A 20,280-nucleotide genomic window follows, 5' to 3' on the forward strand; every position below is an offset into this window, starting at 1 on the left:
TACAATGCAGCGTGATGATCAAGCCTCATCAAAAGCAAAGGTGTAAGTAAATATGGTGTACCCGGAAATACTCCATAGGGAGCCTGAGAATCATTAAATCAAAAGAGAAAAAAATGCAAAAAGGAAAAACAGGGGAAAAGTTTATAACCCACTTGTGGTGTCATATAATAAGATCTGGACCCTTAAAATAGAAAAAAACTTTGGAAAGGGAGAAAAAAGGGGAATAGACACGGAGTTGTTGATATACTGTGTGCCGCTATTAAGGAGAGCCTATGGGCGTGGGGAGCAGTGAATTTTCATTTTCTTCAGCAGCGGGGACAGTGCAGGCTGCAGCAGGCGGCTGCTGCCTCCTGTGCCCCGCTCCTCCACCACAGTATTATATATATATATATATATATACACACACACACACACACATACACACTATATATACCCCCCCCAGTAACATTCGGACTATAAGACGCACCCCCCATTTTCCTCCAAACTTTTGGAGGAAAAAGGTGCGTCTTATAGTCCGAAAAATACGGTAAATACTGGAAAGGAGTTTTGTCTAATATAAAGAGGGTATATAAAAATAGATATTCAACCAGACCCAAAAATGCCTATCAGGTATATTAGAAGATGATATGGAATTTGATCCAATTTCAATAGGGATTTCACATATTTTATTTCAAGCTAGGAAACATATTGCATCCAAATGGATTAACCCCTCACCTCCAGAAATGAGTGAACTCAAAAATAGGATAAATAATATTATCAGATTAGAAAAAGGGGTATGTAAAAAACAAAACTCAATGAATAAATTAGAGAAAATATAGGGCTTATGGTTGGATACACCAGGAATGCCATCAAGGGGGTTATTGTTGGAGAGACAATGACTTATAGGGGAAGGGGGGTATTGGCGAGGTCTAATGTTTCATTGTAATGTGTATTGGAATTCCTTAACATGTGGTATGGGTAATATAGCACACCTATATGTGTATAGGATTATAATGTTTATTACAATATTATGGTTATATAAAAGATTTAAAAAATGTGGAATGTTAATTGTAAGATATTAGTAACTGCAAGTTATCAGACGGTAATGGGCAAGCTGAAAGGATATATAGGAGAGATGCATGTATGTCATCCCTATGGTATGTTATTTTATTATTGTGTGTACTGGTTTCTTGTTTTGTAAAAAAAAAAAATGAAAAAATCTCAATAAAAATTTATTGGATTAAAAAAAAAATAGAATAGGAAAAAAGCTTCTCCCCTGTGTGGGTTCTCTGGTGCTTAATCAAAGCTGGTTTTTGGTTAAAACATTTCCCACATTCTGAACATGAAAAAGGCTTCTCCCCTGTGTGGGTTCTCTGGTGCTTAATCAAAGCTGATTTTTGGTTAAAACATTTCCCACATTCTGAACAGGAAAAGGCTTCTCTCCTGTGTGAGTTCTCTTGTGGCTATCAAGAATCATTTTACGATTAAAACATTTCCCACATTCTGAACAGGAAAAGGGCTTCTCCCCTGTGTGGGTTCTCTGGTGCTTAATCAAGCCTGATTTCTGGTTAAAACATTTCCCACATTCTGAACAGGAAAAGGGTTTCTCCCCTGTGTGGGTTCTCTTGTGACTTTCAAGAATCATTTTACGATTAAAACATTTCCCACATTCTGAACAAGAAAAAGGCTTCTCCCCTGTGTGAATTCTCTTGTGACTATCAAGATTCATTTTACGATTAAAACATTTCCCACATTCTGAACAAGAAAAAGGCTTCTCCCCTGTGTGAGTTCTCTTGTGACTATCAAGAATCATTTTACGATTAAAACATTTCCCACATTCTGAACAGGAAAAGGGCTTCTCCCCTGTGTGGGTTCTCTGGTGGCTATCAAGATTCGCTTTCCGGTTAAAACATTTCCCGCATTCTGAACATGAAAAAGGCTTCTCCCCTATGTGGGTTCTGTGGTGCTTAACCAAAGTTGATTTCTGGCTAAAACATTTCCCACATTCTGTACAGGAAAAGGGCTTCTCCCTTGTGTGGGTTCTCTGGTGGTTATTGAGATATGCTTTCAGGTTAAAACATTTCCCACATTCTGAACATGAAAAAGGCTTCTTCCCTGTGTGGGTTCTGTGGTGCTTAACCAAAGCTGATTTCTGGTTAAAACATTTCCCACATTCTGAACAGGAAAAGGGCTTCTCCCCTGTGTGGGTTCTCTGGTGGTTATTTAGATACGCTTTCTGGTTAAAACATTTCCCACATTCTGAACATGAAAAAGGCTTCTCCCCAGTGTGGGTTCTCTGGTGGTTATTTAGATATGCTTTCTGGTTAAAAGATTTCCCACATTCTGAACATGAAAAAGGCTTCTTCCCTGTGTGGGTTCTATGGTGCTTAACCAAAGCTGATTTCTGGTTAAAACATTTCCCACATTCTGAACAGGAAAAGGGCTTCTCCCCTGTGTGGGTTCTCTGGTGGTTATTTAGACACGCTTTCTGGTTAAAACATTTCCCACATTCTGAACATGAAAAAGGCTTCTCCCCTGTGTGGGTTCTGTGGTGCTTAACCAAAGTTGATTTCTGGTTAAAACATTTCCCACATTCTGAACAGGAAAAGGGCTTCTCCCCTGTGTGGGTTCTCTGGTGGTTATTTAGATATGCTTTCTGGTTAAAACATTTCCCACATTCTGAACATGAAAAAGGCTTCTTCCCTGTGTGGGTTCTATGGTGCTTAACCAAAGCTGATTTCTGGTTAAAACATTTCCCACATTCTGAACATGAAAAAGGCTTCTTCCCTGTGTGGGTTCTGTGGTGATTAACAAAAACTGATTTCTGGTTAAAACATTTTCCACATTTGGAACAAAACAATCTATTGTCCGCTGTGTGTATTTTTTGATGTTTTAGAATAGACTTTTCGAGGGTAAAACTATTTCCATTTTCTGAACGTGAAAATGATTTCTTTGCTTTAGGAGCAGTTTGTTCTTTAATGCTTATTTTATTTTGATTTTCCTTAGTAGTCGGTAATGAATCAGAAGACAGGATCTGTTTCATAGGATCAGATGATTGATGTTTGCTGTGAAGGGATGATGGTATATCTGGAGTAATGGCATTCACTTCAATTGTATCCTGTGGGATCTCAAGATCGTCAGATTTAAAAATCTCCTGTCCATCTGATCTCCTGGTACAGTCATCTGCCAAGAAAAAAACAATTATTAATTTTGAATAAAATATCCTTGAAATTTATATTTTTGAACATTTCTACTTAAAATGTCTAAACATTCACATCCCTGGGCTACATGCTAATCCAGGAAAATGAAAAGATATATGCTCAAGTTTAAAAATCAATTTTATAAGACACAAATCTAAAAACTAGAGGAATATTTAAAATATTTTAAATATTCCTCTATTTTTTAGATTTGTGTCTAATAAAATAGATTTTTAAACTTGAGCATATATCTCTTCATTTTCCTGGATTAGCATGTGTGGCACCCCAGGGGTCTGGTTTCCACAGTAATAGCAATATTACGTCTGTGAGCAGGTGGGAGGTCTCCTGGGCAGGAATCCTAAGCATGCCACACCTCCTGCCCAGTCCTGGGAGGGGAAGAACTTCCCCTACATAAACTGGGGCTGAGGCAGGGTTAAGAGAGAGGAGTTCCAGACAGAGACGGAGTCTGGTCTGGACACGCAGAAACAGGGACAGATAGACATCAGGAGCTCTGTAGGAGCCAAGGAGAAGCGCCAGGGGCTGGAGCTGTGCAGAGCTCGCCCTGGGAGAAGGTACTAAAACCGGACACAGGAGTCCGAGGCTGTGGGGACTAAGATATACCCAGCAGCAGAATCCATCCGGCAGGGGATTCCAGGTCCTCTGGCCATAAAAGCCCGGAGGCTCAGTCACAACGAAGGGACCAGCACCGCCATCCCGGAGCGGAGGCTAACAGGAGGCCCCAGGTCACCAGCCATACGGGTGAGCACCACACGGTATACCCAGGGACGTGGGCTACTTGTAACCGCCGAAAGCAGGGTAGCCAGGAAGGGTACAGACTAACGGGAAGGCCTACAACTCCACCTGGCCAGGGGAACTCCGGCTTACTCGCAGACTACCCAGGCCCCAACTACTAGCCAGTACTCCCGGGGGAATTTGCCTTGTACCATCAGTAAAGACCCTGAACTGTACCCTCGCGTCTCCGTGCTTCCTTGTCGCACCATTAGTGCTGGGACATCCACACCATCACTCCCAACATCAACCTCATCCTCTGCCCTGAGGCCATACCCCTCCCGTTGGGGGTTATACCATCCACGCTGCACATCCGTACCACCGGCCTCAGCGGACTGCCCTGCAGCGGCGGCTTCATAGCCGCATTCAACGGGTGGCGTAGTCGGACACTAATACCATCATACCAATAACTGGCACTTAGTTTGACCACCCTGGGCACGGACCGGGTCACCGCCACACGAAGACTACTACCCCCATCGGATCCGGCTCCGGGTATTCCCCGCGCGCACGCGCGCCGCACTACAGCACTGGCCCAGGGGGCGCGTCAACTTTGGCGTAGTCGGCAGGATTACGTGCCTGCAACCACCGGGTACTGCGTGCCTGAAAAAGAGACTTTTATACTTACCTGTGGTGAAGTTTCCCGCCGTCCGGAGTCGTTTCCCGCCATCCGGAGCCGATTCCCGCCATCAGACGCCATCTTGGACCGTTTCCCGCCGTCTTCTGCCTTCTTCCCGCCATCCGCAGCTGCTTCCCGTCTTCGGACGCCATCTTCGGGACGCCGCACGGGAAGAAGAGGGGCGTGGACTCCGAAAGCCCGCGAGAACTGAAGCCCCGCCTCACATCCGGACGTTGCGTAAGGTCCTGGAAGGAGCCCAGCAGACGCCGACGTCACAGGAGCGCGACGGAAGGTCCTCAACCCTGACGATCCACTGCGGAGCCGCGGCCTACGGAAGAGGATCATCGCAAGGTAGGCCACGGTCCACTAGGGGGGAGGAGGATGTCGGACACGGAGGAGAGCTTCACCGCCGCAACCGCCGCCAGCGCCACCGCTGCTGCGGTCATGCCTTTCACCATGCCCTATATCCCGGGGGCAGCCTGGCTACCCCAGTACTCAGGGGAGTCACATACCCTAAATGACTTCAGAGAAAGGCTGGATAGTCTCTTCCAGGTGTATCCCCTCACGGAGGCGCAAAAAGTGAGCATCCTGGTGGCCCAATTAATCGGGGCAGCCCAAAGGGAGGTAAAGTCCTGGCCACCTGGGAGGAAGAGGACTGTCAGAGACATACTAACCCGGCTGAAAGACACATTTGACACCCGCACCTCAGCCGAAATAAAACTAAGATTTTATGGGTGCAAACAACGGGCACATGAGAGTATAAGAGACTATGCTCTAAACCTACAAGAGGCCCTGAGAGCCATTAAGCAGGCAGACCCTGACAGCGTGGGAAATGAAGATAAGCTGTTGACTGAACAATTCATTGAGGGTCTACTGTGCAATGCCCACCGAACCCAGTTGCGGGCAATGGCCTTACAGGACCCTGACCTGGACTTTGCACAGTTCAAGGACAGAGCCATCCGGGTGCTCCGAGAACCGGCACCAGGTGGCGCTGTGACCCACAGGCGCCCTGCTATCACTTATCACCAGGAGACGGCGCCCTTGTCTGCAGGGCCTGTGGGAGCTGATGCGCAGGCTTTAAACAATGACCCAGCTACAGACCTGCACCATCAGGTCCAAGAGCTAACTAAAAGCGTTGCCGCGCTAACCCGAACTGTGCAGTCTTTACAGGTTTCTACTGCAGGGAAGATCGAGCTGGCATCCGGACCGGAGGACATCCCGTGGCGCCGACCAAGGAGGACCCCACCGGCCAGAGGAAGACCCAGCGATCGATACAACGAGGACGGACGACCTATTTGCCGCCGCTGCAATCAACCTGGACATGTGGCAAGGTACTGTCATTTAAACGGGCACAACCTGGGGTAGAGGGCCAACCCCCAGGCGTAAGACCATCAGGCCCATCAAACTGGCGTGATAAATACGTAGGGGGACGTCCAATCTTGCCTGTGGTACTGGATGGCATTCCTATGAGTGCCCTACTAGACACTGGGTCACAGGTCACCACCATCCCGTACGTGCTCTTCAAGCAGTACTGGAATGATTCGGACATAACCCGCTACCCAGACGACGACCTGAGTATCATCGCCAGCAATGGTCAGCCCGTGCCGCAGGTGGGATTCAAGGAGGTGACCATTAAAATCGGTAAAGTCGAACTAGCGGCACAAGGACTGATTATAGCGGACATCGACCGTCATGAGAGTCACCCTAGAATCACCCTGGGAACCAATGTAATTGAAAATTGTCTTGCAGAGGTGATTCTCATTTTACAGCAGGTTGCCAAGAACGCCAGTTCCGGCCAGCAGCGTGTGCTCCAAAAAGAGATCCGGGCACTGATGAAGCGGCAACAGGTGGAACTATCTGGTGGTGAGATAGGTAGCGTGAGAATGTGTGACCCGTTCCCTATTGCCATGCCCCCAAAAAGTGAGATGATGATTTGGTGCCGGGCAGCTATTGGTCTAAGAGGTAGAGACTACCAAGCAATGGTAGAACCTGTCTACTCAGACAGTAGGCCCACCATTTTGACAGCACGGGGGGTGGTCGATGTACGCCATGGGAGGGTGCCCGTTCGCATCATAAATATCGGTGAGAGAGAAGTACACCTGCCCCGGTATGCCACGCTAGCTAAATTGTTCACCATAAACCAGAATTCTGTACAGGCCGTGGAACCCTTGCCTCCATCTCAACCAGAGGAAGGTAACGGCTCTAAGAAACCAATGGAGGACTGGTGTCAGCAACTACATCTGGGTACTGACTCCACTCCCTCACACCAGAAACAAGGAGTCTATCGGGTGGTTCAAGAGTACGAGAGAGTGTTTAGTAAACACCCGTTAGACTTCGGGCGAGTAAAGGGGGTAGAACACCACATCCCCACGGGAGACCATCCTCCCATAAAGGAGAGATACCGACCCGTACCCCCTGCACACTACCAACACGCCAAGGGGATGCTTAGAGACATGAAGGAGGCTGGGGTAATCAGGGACAGCTGTAGCCCCTGGGCAGCTCCACTAGTCTTAGTGAAAAAGAAGGACAACACTATGAGAATGTGTGTAGACTACAGGAAGGTCAACCGTATCACACACAAAGATGCGTACCCGTTACCAAGGATAGAATAGTCCTTAGCTGCATTAAAATCTGCTAACTTCTTCTCTACTTTGGATCTCACTAGCGGGTACTGGCAGGTTCCTGTAGCAGAGGCAGACCGGGAGAAGACCGCATTCACCACCCCGATGGGTCTCAGCGAATTTAACTGTATGCCGTTCGGGCTCTGCAACGCACCAGGAACCTTCCAACGGTTGATGGAATGCTGTCTGGGACACCGGAACTTCGAGACGGTCCTGTTATACCTGGACGATGTCATCGTCTATTCCAAGACCTACGAGGACCACCTGAAACACCTGGCAGAAGTGTTCGAAGCTCTGGCAAACTACGGCCTAAAGGTGAAACCCTCCAAGTGTCACCTCCTGAAACCAAAGGTGCAATACCTGGGACATGTGGTGAGTGCTGACGGAGTGGCTCCTGACCCTGATAAGATCACCGTGATTAAGGACTGGCCAAGACCCTCCAGCATAAAGGAAGTGCGGCAGTTCCTCGGGTTGGTAGGCTACTACCGAAGATTCATTCCCAGTTTCACCAAAATGGCAGCCCCTATGCAGGACCTCCTGATAGGTCAATCTCGAAAAGCCAAAAACCAGAAGCCGCCCTTCAGGTGGGAAAAGCTGGAAGAGGAGTCCTTTTGCCAGCTGAAGATGGCCCTCACGGGGGATGAAATCCTGGCATATCCAGACTACAGCCAGCCCTTTATCCTCCACACGGACGCAAGCAACATCGGGCTAGGAGCCGTGCTGTCCCAGATCCAGCAAGGAAAAGAACGGGTAATCGCTTACGCTAGCCGAAAGCTACGACCCACCGAGAGGAACCCTGAGAATTATAGCTCATTCAAGATGGAGTTCCTGGCAGTAGTGTGGGCAGTGACCGAACGTTTCAAGCATTACCTTGCCTCCTCCAAATTCATTGTGTACACGGATAACAACCCGTTGACACACCTGGACACTGCAAGGCTCGGTGCTCTGGAACAGAGATGGATGGCTCGCCTGTCCAACTTTGAATTCACCATCAAATACCGGGCAGGACGCTCCAATGCCAACGCGGATGCCCTGTCTAGAATGCCGAACTTACCGGACGTAGGGGAAGATCCAGAAGATCTGGAAGAAGTTGAGCTCCCTGCGTTCCACCGTCATGGGATTACCCTGTATTCCCACCGTGTGAAGGACAGGCGCTCCGCGACGTTCAATCCCTTGCCCCACTACAACTGGGCGGAGACGCAAGACAGTGATCCCGCAGTCCGTCTGGTGAAGGAAATGCTGACCCAAGCCGATGCCAGTCTGGACCCAGACGCCCCAGAGGAGACTAAGCAACTGTGGAAGGAGAAAAGTAGGCTGTTCCTCTACAGGGAGAAGTTGTGCCGGAGAATGGTTAACTCTCGAACACATGAGTTGACCTGGCAGGTAGTGGTCCCCAGACGAGACGCGGCTATGATTCTGGAGGCGTACCACAACGGAGCAGGACATTTCGGGTGGAAGAAGCTGGAGTTCTTGTTGCGTGAACGGTTCTACTGGGTAGGCATGAGAGGAGCCATCGAGAGGTGGTGCAGAGACTGTGGACCGTGCCACCTAAGAAGGAAGGACCGTGCCAGCCAGAAGACTCCCTTGCAGCCCATCATCACCCGACAGCCACTGGAACTGGTAGCCCTGGACCATGTGAAACTGGCTCCAAGCAGATCTGGGTATGTCTACGCCCTCACAATCGTAGATCATTACTCCCGGTTCCTGGTGGTGGTCCCGGTCAAGGACTTAACGGCTCAAACAGCAGCTAGAGCCTTCCAGCAGCACTTCTGCCGTCCACACGGGTACCCGGACCAAGTGCTGACAGACCAAGGGCCAGCCTTCGAAGCGGAAGTCTTCCAGGAGTTCTGCAACCTGTATGGCTGCACGAAGATAAGAACAACGCCCTATCACCCTCAAACCAATGGACTCTGCGAGAAGATGAACCAGGTGGTGATAGACCTCCTGAAAACATTGCCCCTGGAAGAACGCAGTATGTGGCCTGAGAAACTGCCTGATCTGGTGGACCTATACAACCACATCCCTGTAGGTTCTACCAACTGTACCCCGGCTTACCTAATGAGAGCGAGACCTGGTAAGCTGCCTATCGACCTGGATATGGGAGTCCTGACGCCCGAGGACACCTCGCCGGAGGCAGACTGGGATACAGAACGGCAGCAGCAGTATCGGAAAGTACAGGAGAGCGTCGAGCGAAGTCTGTCTCAAGCTAGAGAAAGGCAAGAGAGGGCTTATAATCAGTATGCTCCCGCTGTTCCCCTGGTACCTGGAGAGCAGGTCTTGAAGAGGAAAAGACGGCTCCACAAGTTGGACGACCAGTGGGAGAAGGACCCGTACACCGTACTGCCATCAAGCCATGAGAACCCAAAGATTTGCGTGATCAGTGAGGATGGAGGAGAAACCACAGCCGTTGTCTCCAGAGACCATCTGAAGAAGTGTCCCGAGCAGCTGCAAAACCCTGAAGAAGAAGATCAAGAAAACCCTCGACCCGCAGAGGAAAGGGAAGAAATGATCAGGACTGTACTCGGAGACTTCCCCCGGTCTTGGACACAAGTAAACGGTGCTGTCGTGGTACCCGTCCTCACCTTTCTCCAGCCAGCCCCGCAAGTGCCTACAGAGGAACCGGAAGAGCTGGAAGAGCAGCGGGCCCAAGAGGCAGAAGAGTCCACACCAGCAGTACAGGAGGATCAACCCTCTGCTAGTAGTGAGCCTGCCGTGCCCCTAGTGAGCCAAAGAGTGCGCAGAAAGCTGCCCAGCTTGCCCATAACACCTCCTACACCCTGTAGTGCAGGACCAGTGAGTGAGCTCCGTAGGTCCACTAGGGTTACCAGAGGCCAGATGCCCGTACGTTGGAGAATCTAAGTTGGCTAATTGCTTTAACTATTTTATGTTTACCTGTTTTGTTGTAGCCGTTGCTAATTATGTTTTTCAGTTACAGATTTCTTTATATGGACTGACAGGTTATGGACAGTGAGTAACCGGAACTCTGTTGTAAATATGTTTGGAGCGTAACCCAGGAATGGACTAAAGACTGTTAAAGACTCGGGGCAGGACAGACCCCTACCTGGTTACGGCTCCCTGTTCTTTGGTGAAATGGACACCCTTATTGCTTCCCGGTTACGGACACGCCGTGACCATCTCATGTATTTAATTGTTCCTGTTTATACCCTGTTATGTTTTTGAAAAAAATATATGTTTAGTCCGGGAGTACTAAATTTCACTAGGGGGGAATGTGGCACCCCAGGGGTCTGGTTTCCACAGTAATAGCAATATTACGTCTGTGAGCAGGTGGGAGGTCTCCTGGGCAGGAATCCTAAGCATGCCACACCTCCTGCCCAGTCCTGGGAGGGGAAGAACTTCCCCTACATAAACTGGGGCTGAGGCAGGGTTAAGAGAGAGGAGTTCCAGACAGAGACGGAGTCTGGTCTGGACACGCAGAAACAGGGACAGATAGACATCAGGAGCTCTGTAGGAGCCAAGGAGAAGCGCCAGGGGCTGGAGCTGTGCAGAGCTCGCACTGGGAGAAGGTACTAAAACCGGACACAGGAGTCCGAGGCTGTGGGGACTAAGATATACCCAGCAGCAGAATCCATCCGGCAGGGGATTCCAGGTCCTCTGGCCATAAAAGCCCGGAGGCTCAGTCACAACGAAGGGACCAGCACCGCCATCCCGGAGCGGAGGCTAACAGGAGGCCCCAGGTCACCAGCCATACGGGTGAGCACCACACGGTATACCCAGTAAGCCGGAGTTCCCCTGGCCAGGTGGAGTTGTAGGCCTTCCCGTTAGTCTGTACCCTTCCTGGCTACTTGTAACCGCCGAAAGCAGGGTAGCCAGGAAGGGTACAGACTAACGGGAAGGCCTACAACTCCACCTGGCCAGGGGAACTCCGGCTTACTCGCAGACTAACCAGGCCCCAACTACTAGCCAGTACTCCCGGGGGAATTTGCCTTGTACCATCAGTAAAGACCCTGAACTGTACCCTCGCGTCTCCGTGCTTCCTTGTCACACCATTAGTGCTGGGACATCCACACCATCACTCCCAACATCAACCTCATCCTCTGCCCTGAGGCCATACCCCTCCCGTTGGGGGTTATACCATCCACGCTGCACATCCGTACCACCGGCCTCAGCGGACTGCCCTGCAGCGGCGGCTTCATAGCGGCATTCAACGGGTGGTGTAGTCGGACACTAATACCATCATACCGATAACTGCCACTTAGTTTGACCACCCTGGGCACGGACCGGGTCACCGCCACACGAAGACTTCTACCCCCATCGGATCCGGCTCCGGGCATTCCCCGCGCGCACGCGCGCCGCACTACAGCACTGGCCCAGGGGGCGCGTCACATGTAGCCCAGGGATGTGTGTGTTTAGATTGATTTAGAAGTGGTATGCAATCTTTATTTATTTTTCTATGGGATTCTTGTGTTAATTGTACTTAAAATGTCTGTAGAAATGGGAAGTTATTGACCGAATGACATTTCACAGTCTAATAGAAAACCTCATAGGATGAACCAGTAGAGCGTGGTGTCCAACTGTTTGTTCATTCTGCCTCCAAAATCTGGAATAAAAAGCCAAACAATGTTACGTAGTGTAGGGTTCGGTACTCACTTAGCCACGTTAGAGGTAGGCACGGGACACTGTCTCTTTAAAAATGTCCAAGGCAGGTTTATTATGCTGCATAAACCGCACTTCCAGAAGTAAACAAAAGAAAACCTTGTCCGGCACAGTGTAACAAAACAGAAAGGGAACAGTCCATCCAATATGGCGGGTTCACCCACTCACAATCAGTGTCTTTTTACCCTCAAACACTCTTTAGGTCTCCACACCTCCAGCCACAGACACTGAATGAGACACTTGGTCTCCATTTTATACACACGCCCTGGGGCGGGGATATGTGAGCAGCCAATCCCCCCATCTCTTATGACTGCTCGAAAAAAACGGCCCTGATACGCCCTATTAAAACTATCAGCACTATGTGTGCTGGAGCATGCTTTCCCGGTTTCACATCACTGAAGCTGCCAACTTCAGCGACACATATCTTCCCTCAAGGACATGTCCGGCGGCCCTCTTACAGTAGGCAAAAATGATACCAATAAAAATTCCAGATTATTAGATTCTCAAAGGGTCTTGAGAATCAACATGGCTTCTGTGGTGCCCCTGCGGGTTCAGTTGCTACAGAGGTACTGAATCTCACCCAGAGGTGTGGTACCCCACTCTCAGGTAAGGTGGGAGTACTACCCGGGATCCACACACACGCATCCAATACACTCCACTTCAGTAGGGAAGGGCGAGATTGCTCCTAAGGGAGAGCACAGTCCCTGGTCCCTAGCTGGAGGGTGGAACCATGTAGTGGGTATGGGAAGAGGAAGTAGATCAAGGGAGCACCGACAGAAGGAGTATAAGAAGTAGGGGAACCATCTAGGAGTTCAGTCAGTCCAGTTCAGAGGAGAGAGAGTTGGGAGCAGGAGCTCAGGTCAGAGGAGTGGAGAAAGGAACAGGGCCCAGTCTGAGAGGCCCAGGAGGAGAGACTGAAGAGAAGAGAGGAGCGGTGAGGAGGGCTCCAAGAGGAAGTGAGGGGATCCCAGGGGCACGGAGAGTGCGGATGCCACCTGTGCACCCGAATCTACACGGACGTGGAGGGATCAGGCCGCAGAGAGGGGACCGGCCCCTAAACTAGTAGAGAACAACCAGGCTCAGCTAGATAACCGGAGGCTGCTGCATTTTCAAGGTGCTGCAGCCAACAACCACAATTACATCGCCGAAAAGGTGGCCACATAGGGTCCAGGGGATTGCACGTCGCCCGACAAGACCCGAGGCTACTGGCTTGGGACACTGATTGTGAGGCGCAGGGCGGGAGGGTGAGAGCCAGAGCAGTGAGACAACCAGGAAAGGTACATAGAACGGGGTCCCGTGCAAGTTATCCTGAAATACCTGAGAGTTTGCTGGATCACTACCCCGGAGGACACAGGACGGTATGGGCGGTTATAATCCGGAAAGTGCAACCTGAGGAACTTAACAACTGTGAGTAAAATCTGAAGACTGCACCCCACTGTGTCCTTGAATAATTGCTGCGCCATCACCAGCCCTGCACTACACTGCACCAACAAACATCTACCTCATAAAATCCCCATCTACTGCCCTGGAGCTAAGCTCTGCCTGTGGAGTGCTGAACCAACTCTGCTGCGTCACCATCAGCTCCAGAGGATCTGCACCGCAGCGGCGGCTCCATATAGCCGCATACCACAGGTGGCGTCACGAACATTATCTCTAAAAACTTTATTCCCCTTTTACTTTTCCCCTTTAATTGACCACCCTGGGTCACGGACCGGGTCACCACCACCGTGACCTCTCCCAGCATCGACCAGGACGGCTACCTAATAGCCTACGGCCCAGGGGGCGCGTCACTTCCATAAACCAATCCAGCAATATCGGCTCTCCCAAAGTCAGATCTCCCCCTCACTTCTGAGCCTTGCAGTGTGCCCAAAACACATTTAGCATCCATGTATTTGGCATTACTATAGTGAGAAGAACCCACTTAATTTACGCTGTGTGTCTCCTGGAGCACAATCTGGGCACTATGTGTTGGGTAATGAAATGGCAAATGTGCAATTTTCACTCTCTAACATCCACTGGGTGCTAATTTCTGGAAAGTGCCTGTGGAATCAAAATAATCGCTACGTCTATAGATTATTTCACTGACTGGTTATAATTTCCAAAATGGAGTCACTTTATGAGGATTTCTACTGCTCTGGTTTTCTACCATTTTGTTATATTAGGGCTTCCGCAAATGGTGGGTCCCATCTCCTCTGGGATCTGCTCCTGAGACATCTGCTTCTGTCACCAGGAAGCGTCTTATTCATTTTGCAGGCGGCGCTGGTGATGGAGGAGACGTCAGAACCAGAAGCTCTGGGCAGCGCAGGTTCTGTCCAGCCACTAAGATTAGGGTTGCTGGGACCAGTAGTACCCTCCAGTCTGGCAGTATGGGTGTGTGTGCTGTCCAGCTGGAGTAATCTGCTCCCTGCTTCAGCCATTTGGAGAGCACCGCACCCTACTAAAGCTGGAAGCATATTGCCGGGGGCTGCCAGATACAGCCTTGTTCTCCTCTGGTTCAGTCCTCTGTGCTCAGCTCCCGGCTTGTGTATTTGTTTCCAGTTGTGACATGGGCCCGTTTACTGACTACTGGTGTCTTCTGATTTTGTATTTTCTCTGCCCTCCTGGTTCTGACCCGGCTACCTGACTATTCTTCTTGACGTTAAAGGGTGATGAGCAAGGCAATCCCTGGGATCTGGAGTAGATAGCGCCAAGCCTGTTCGTGGTGGCCATCTTTTGCGCTGCCAGGTGACCATGAACAGTGCCCCCAATACTTTGTGTCCGCAAACTATTCCAGCAAGATCTGCATTCAAATAGCTAAATGGCGCTCCTTCCCTTCTTAACCTGCCTTGTGCCCAGACAGTAGTGTACAACCGTATATAGGGGATTGTCAGATTCAAGAGAAGTTGGAAAATAATCTGTAAGGTCCATTTGTTTCCTATTATCATTTGTGAAGAATTCCAAAGTTATCACCATATAAAGTGACACACGTCAGATTTAAAAAATGGGGCCTGATTAGGAACACAAAACTGTAGGAAGGGGTTAAATCAGAGTATTTTGGGCATTAACTACTGTAGTCAAAAACTATGAGTATAGACAATAACACATCTACTGAAATGATCAAACTCAACAGTCTCCATCAGTAAAAAATGAGTAACTAGTGGTGAAACCTCTCTGGGGTAATTAGAGTATGGGGCTCGGTGGCTCTTGGCAATCTAAACTATGATAATGGCCAAAATTTTCTGTCAGACGAGTTTCAAGAAGAAATATTAGACATTGAAGGAGAACTTTTTATAATAGTGCAGAGCCGAGGTGTCTTAAATTTAGCCCTCGGGTATTGAGAAGACGTAATGGAGACCTTCTTTTAAAGGGAGTTACAGAGGCCAATCCCATCACATTAAAGCTATCATACAAAATGAACCTGGAAAAAAATACAGAATAAAAGATATGTTACATCCCTAACAACAACGTATTTATCAGGGGAGAGAACTTCAGATCTAAACCGGAATTGCACTCATTTATGGTGGACCATTGGAGCTACTATGAGTCCTGAGCAGAGGAGTAGAGAAAGTATTAGTGCCCCCATTTCAGGAGAGATTGTGCAGTAATCTGAATTCTTTAGGACTGAAAACATAATGGAATTTATGGCGTGAAGTGAATCTATGAAACCAGGGCTGGAGCCATGCCAACACATCTCCTGCAGGCGTGAATAAATGTATATTACAGCCATCAGCCACGCACAGCTTAGATATGTATCATGGCACAGGTGTAATGTTTTTTATGTAGTTTATCGCAATACTATTGAAGTTAGTTGGTTTGATAAGAAACTGAAAAGTCAGGATAAAGGGAAGGTTTGTTGTTATTGTACAGAAATTCACACTTGGCCCTCACTGCACATTTAATGTTGTCGATAATAAAAGTGAAGTTTGGCCAGAAAGACTGGACCTGGTCTTGTAGGGACCATATGAGCACATTCAGCAGCACAGAAGGGAGAGAAGGTAGATTCATCCAATAAGATATCAGGGATCTAGGAAGCCAACACCATCATTACCCTCCGCTTTCTCTAAGAGGTCCATTATAATTTTTCTTCAAGTGATCTTCTAACTTGTCAGCACATTCTACGTACGCTGCCATTTGGCTTTGTAGTTTACAGATCTGGGCAGGTAACGGTCAGGGTTTCCTAATCCCAGGGGGTAGGTGGATCCTCCAGGTTGTAAGTTCTACAGAAAAGGTCTTTTACAATTACACAAAGTAATGTGAACATTTTTGGATGGACTAAAATGTTGTGATCTAGAAGTAAAATGGTGATCACACGATTGTGAAATGGCCGGACTACACCACCGCTAAAACAGCCACAGACGGGGACTGAGAAGAATCTGTGACTTCTCTGCATTTAGTGGTCACTACTCACCTGGGTAGTCATATGTAGGAATCTCCTCTTTACACCGCTCATCACCCCTCACATATGTCTCTGTAGTATTAATATGGGTCAGATCTTCACCCTGAAACAAATATTGTAAAAGTCACAGACAGATGATGGAGAAGTCACATCTATGATCAGCTCTAATCCTGCCATCTCCACCGTTCTCATTACACAAGTATAAAACATATAATACTGGTGGATAAAACAAGACTGAGCACAAGACCATCACAGCCGTCTATACATCATAGGGGAGATCTCATGACACCTTCTCTCCATCTACCTGATGATCCTGAGGAACATTGGGATCTTCTTGTTTACAGTCCTGTGGAAGAAGAGGACGGGGACATCTCTCTGGTGTTGTCCTCTTACTGGATATATCTGGAGGAAACATACAGGGACTGAATTAATTTTTTACATATAATTAGATAAGATAATTATAGGCTGTGTGTATTTAGTCCTGTCTATTACCTGGAGATGTGAGGGGCTGGGGAACCTCCATCATGACATCCTTGTACAGATCTTTGTGTCCTTCTAAATACTCCCACTCCTCCATGGAGAAATAGACAGTGACATCCTGACACCTTATAGGAACCTGACACATACAATGATATCGTCATCCCCCCGATCCCTTCATAGCGTTACTGTATAATGTCCCAGCATTCCCAGCAGTGTCACCTCTCCAGTCAGCAGCTCAATCATCTTGTAGGCGAGTTCTAGGATCTTCTGGTCATTGATGTCCTCATGTATCAGGGGGTGAGGTGGGGGCCCTGTGATTGAGCTCAGGGGTCTTCCCCATCCCTCAGACACAGGGTCCTGATAGCGATCACTAGAGGTCTTCTTCACTACTGTGTAATCCTGGTTATGGAGAGACACATTAATAAATCTCCCTCCAGACATTTCCAGAGTCCTCACCTCTCCAGTTCTGTCCATCTGTTATTCCCATAGATAAGAATGATGTAATGTGACGTCATCAGAATCTCTCACCTCTCCAGTAAGCCGGAAGAGGATCTCTAGGGTGAGGTGTAATATCCGCTCCGCCATCTTGTCTCTGTCCATATCCATCCTTGATAGGTGATTCAGAAAAATTCTCTTAATATAGAATATCTTCACTGAGAGGATCCGATATTGTAGAGACCTGAATGAGGAGAAGATGAGCCGATGGAACATCGTAAAGAATTCTGTGTATTAATACAATTACTGGAGACAATAAGGGAAATATATCAGCAGATAGAATGTGTAGGTGTTGTATTCTCTAATCTTTTATGGAGTGGAATATAAGTTGATTGGCTGACTTAGACATCTCTTCCATACTTCCAATCACTGACTAAGTTGGCCACTGCTTCAGTAAGAATCACCCAGAAACCCAATCAGCAATGGTATTTTTATTATTTTACAACATTCTGCTTTTGTCCCTGACATACTAATAAAACCTATATATTTTAGGCCACAGACAACAAGCAGTTTGTTCCTCGGAGTCTGCAGCTGAATACATTTCTTATAGACTCATCTTCCAGAAAGCTAATTCTCGTCATATACAGTGGTGGCCAAAAGTATTGGCACCCCTGCAATTCTGTCAGATAATACTCAGTTTCTTCCTGAAAATGATTGCAATCACAAATTCTTTGGTATTATTATCTTCATTTAATTTGCTTGCAAGGGAAAAACACAAAAGATAATGAAGCAAAAATCAAATCATTGATCATTTCACACAAAACTCCAAAAATGGGCCAGACAAAAGTATTGGCACCCTCAGCCTAATACTTGGTTGCACAACCTTTAGCCAAAATAACTGCGAACAACCGTTTCCAGTAACCATCAATGAGTTTCTTACAATGCTCTGCTGGAATTGTAGGCCATTCTTCTTTGGCAAACTGCTCCAGGTCCCTGATATTTGAAGGGTGCCTTCTCCAAACTGCCATTTTGAGATCTCTCCACAGGTGTTCTATGGGATTCAGGTCTGGACTCATTGCTGGCCACCTTAGACGTCTCCAGTGCTTTCTCTCAAACCATTTTATAGTGCTTTTGGAAGTGTGTTTTGGGTCATTGTCCTGCTGGAAGACCCATGACCTTTGAGGGAGACCCAGCTTTCTCACACTGGGCCCTACATTATGCTGCAAAATTTGTTGGTAGTCTTCAGACTTCATTATGCCATGCACACTGTCAAGCAGTCCATTGCCAGAGGCAGCAAAGCAACCCCAAAACATCAGGGAACCTCCGCCATGTTTGACTGTAGGGACCGTGTTCTTTTCTTTGAATGCCTCTTTCTTTTTCCTGTACACTCTATGTTGATGCTTTTTGCCAAAAAGCTCGACTTTTGTCTCATCTGACCAGAGAACATTCTTCCAAAACGTTTTAGGCTTTCTCAGGTAAGTTTTGGCAAACTCCAGCCTGGCTTTTTTATGTCTCGGGGTAAGAAGTGGGGTCTTCCTGGGTATCCTACCATACAGTCCCTTTTCATTCAGACGCCGACGGATAGTACGGGTTGACACTGTTGTACCCTCGGACTGCAGGGCAGCTTGAACTTGTTTGGATGTTAGTCGAGGTTCTTTAGTCGGAAGACACAGGAACATTCAGGTCTTTGGAGATGGACTTGTAGCCTTGAGATTGCTCATGCTTCCTCACAATTTGGTTTCTCAAGTCCTCAGACAGTTCTTTGGTCTTCTTTCTTTTCTCCATGCTCAATGTGATAAACACAAGGACACAGGACAGAGGTTGAGTCAACTTTAATCCATGTTAACTGGCTGCAAGTGTGATTTAGTTATTGCCAACACCTGTTAGGTGCCACAGGTAAGCTACAGGTGCTGTTAATTACACAAATTAGAGAAGCATCACATGATTTTTCAAACAGTGCCAATACTTTTGTCCACCCCCTTTTTTAGGTTTGGTGTGGAATTGTATCCAATTTGGCTTTAGGACAATTCTTTTTGTGTTTTTTTCATTGAAGACAAATTAAATGAAGATAATAATGCCAAAGAATTTGTGATTGCAATCATTTTCAGGAAGAAACTGAGTATTATCTGACAGAATTGCAGGGGTGCCAATACTTTTAGCCACCACTGTACATTACACATGGCATGAGAAATAACAACTTCATGATGAGGATGAGATCTTCATCTTCTAATACGGCTCTAGAAACAAATTTGACCAGAGTCCGTCACTAACTACATCATCACCGGCTGTCTGGATGAATATTTCCCGTCTTTCCCAGGTTGTAATCTTTTATCACGTTACATCTCATTTATAAGAGCTTGTTTGTAAGAACACCAAGACAGGAGTTATTTGATGCTAATGTCTCCTTGTACAGTGTTTTTTTTCCTGGATATTATGTTTCTTTTAGCATTTTTATGTTGGCTTCCATATATTACATGAAAAACACTAAAAAAAAGAAAACCAAGTGTAAAAACATAAAATAAAATTAAGGGATGGCGGCACTGTGGGAACATTATATTGTATGTGGGGGGATGGTGGTACTGTGGGATCATTATATTGTATGTGGGGGGGATGGTGGTATTATGGGAATATTATTATTGTATATGGGGGGTTGGCGGGACTGTGACAACATTATACTGTATGTGGGAAGATTGCGGCACTGTGGGTACATTATACTGTATGTGGGAAGATGGCGGTACTGTGAGAACATTATACGGTGTGGGGAAATAGAGGTACTATGAGAGCAGGGGTGGATTAAGAGTAGCAAGGGCCCCGGGCAGTTTAGAGGGCGCGGGCCCCCCCCCCCCCACACACACACACACCTGATGTATCACGTGACATGTCACATGATCCCCTGTGATAGATCATGTGATAGTTCACGTGAAATTAATTTGGCACAATATTAATTATAATAATTTTTTTTAGGCTGTGTGCCCACTACGCGCTTTTCAAGCATTTCCGCAGCGGCAATTCCGCTGCAGAAATGCTTAAAAAACGCTTGGTAGAAGGTCTGCCATGTTCCCCAATGATAATCCACATGTGCTGTGCACATGCTGCGGAAATTTCCGCTGCGGATTATCACTGTGGAAAAATCCGCAGCACTAACAATTATTTTGCGGAAGCGCGGCGCTTTCA

The 20,280-nt window shown here is 47.6% G+C and overlaps 2 protein-coding genes across 2 annotated transcripts in view; both read right to left on the minus strand.

Moving 5' to 3' along the window:
* LOC141182760 (uncharacterized) overlaps window positions 1–20,280 on the minus strand; it is a 166,749-nt gene that overhangs the window by 127,109 nt on the left and 19,360 nt on the right. The window lies entirely within an intron of this gene.
* LOC141182758 (uncharacterized) overlaps window positions 498–20,280 on the minus strand; it is a 42,956-nt gene continuing 23,173 nt past the window's right edge. Inside the window, exons 2-7 of the mRNA XM_073660862.1 lie at window positions 17,200–17,350; window positions 16,891–17,070; window positions 16,684–16,807; window positions 16,496–16,593; window positions 16,204–16,294; window positions 498–3,162 (exon numbers count right to left, since the gene is read on the minus strand). Coding sequence (XP_073516963.1) covers window positions 1,364–3,162; window positions 16,204–16,294; window positions 16,496–16,593; window positions 16,684–16,807; window positions 16,891–17,070; window positions 17,200–17,277 — 2,370 coding nt within the window. The 5' untranslated portion in view covers window positions 17,278–17,350 and the 3' untranslated portion in view covers window positions 498–1,363. The remainder of the gene's footprint in view (window positions 3,163–16,203; window positions 16,295–16,495; window positions 16,594–16,683; window positions 16,808–16,890; window positions 17,071–17,199; window positions 17,351–20,280) is intronic.

Source organism: Phyllobates terribilis, unplaced genomic scaffold, assembly GCF_046119375.1.
Source record: "Phyllobates terribilis strain yellow unplaced genomic scaffold, ASM4611937v1 Scaffold_36__1_contigs__length_13169755, whole genome shotgun sequence".
Classification (NCBI taxonomy): Eukaryota; Metazoa; Chordata; class Amphibia; order Anura; family Dendrobatidae; genus Phyllobates; species Phyllobates terribilis.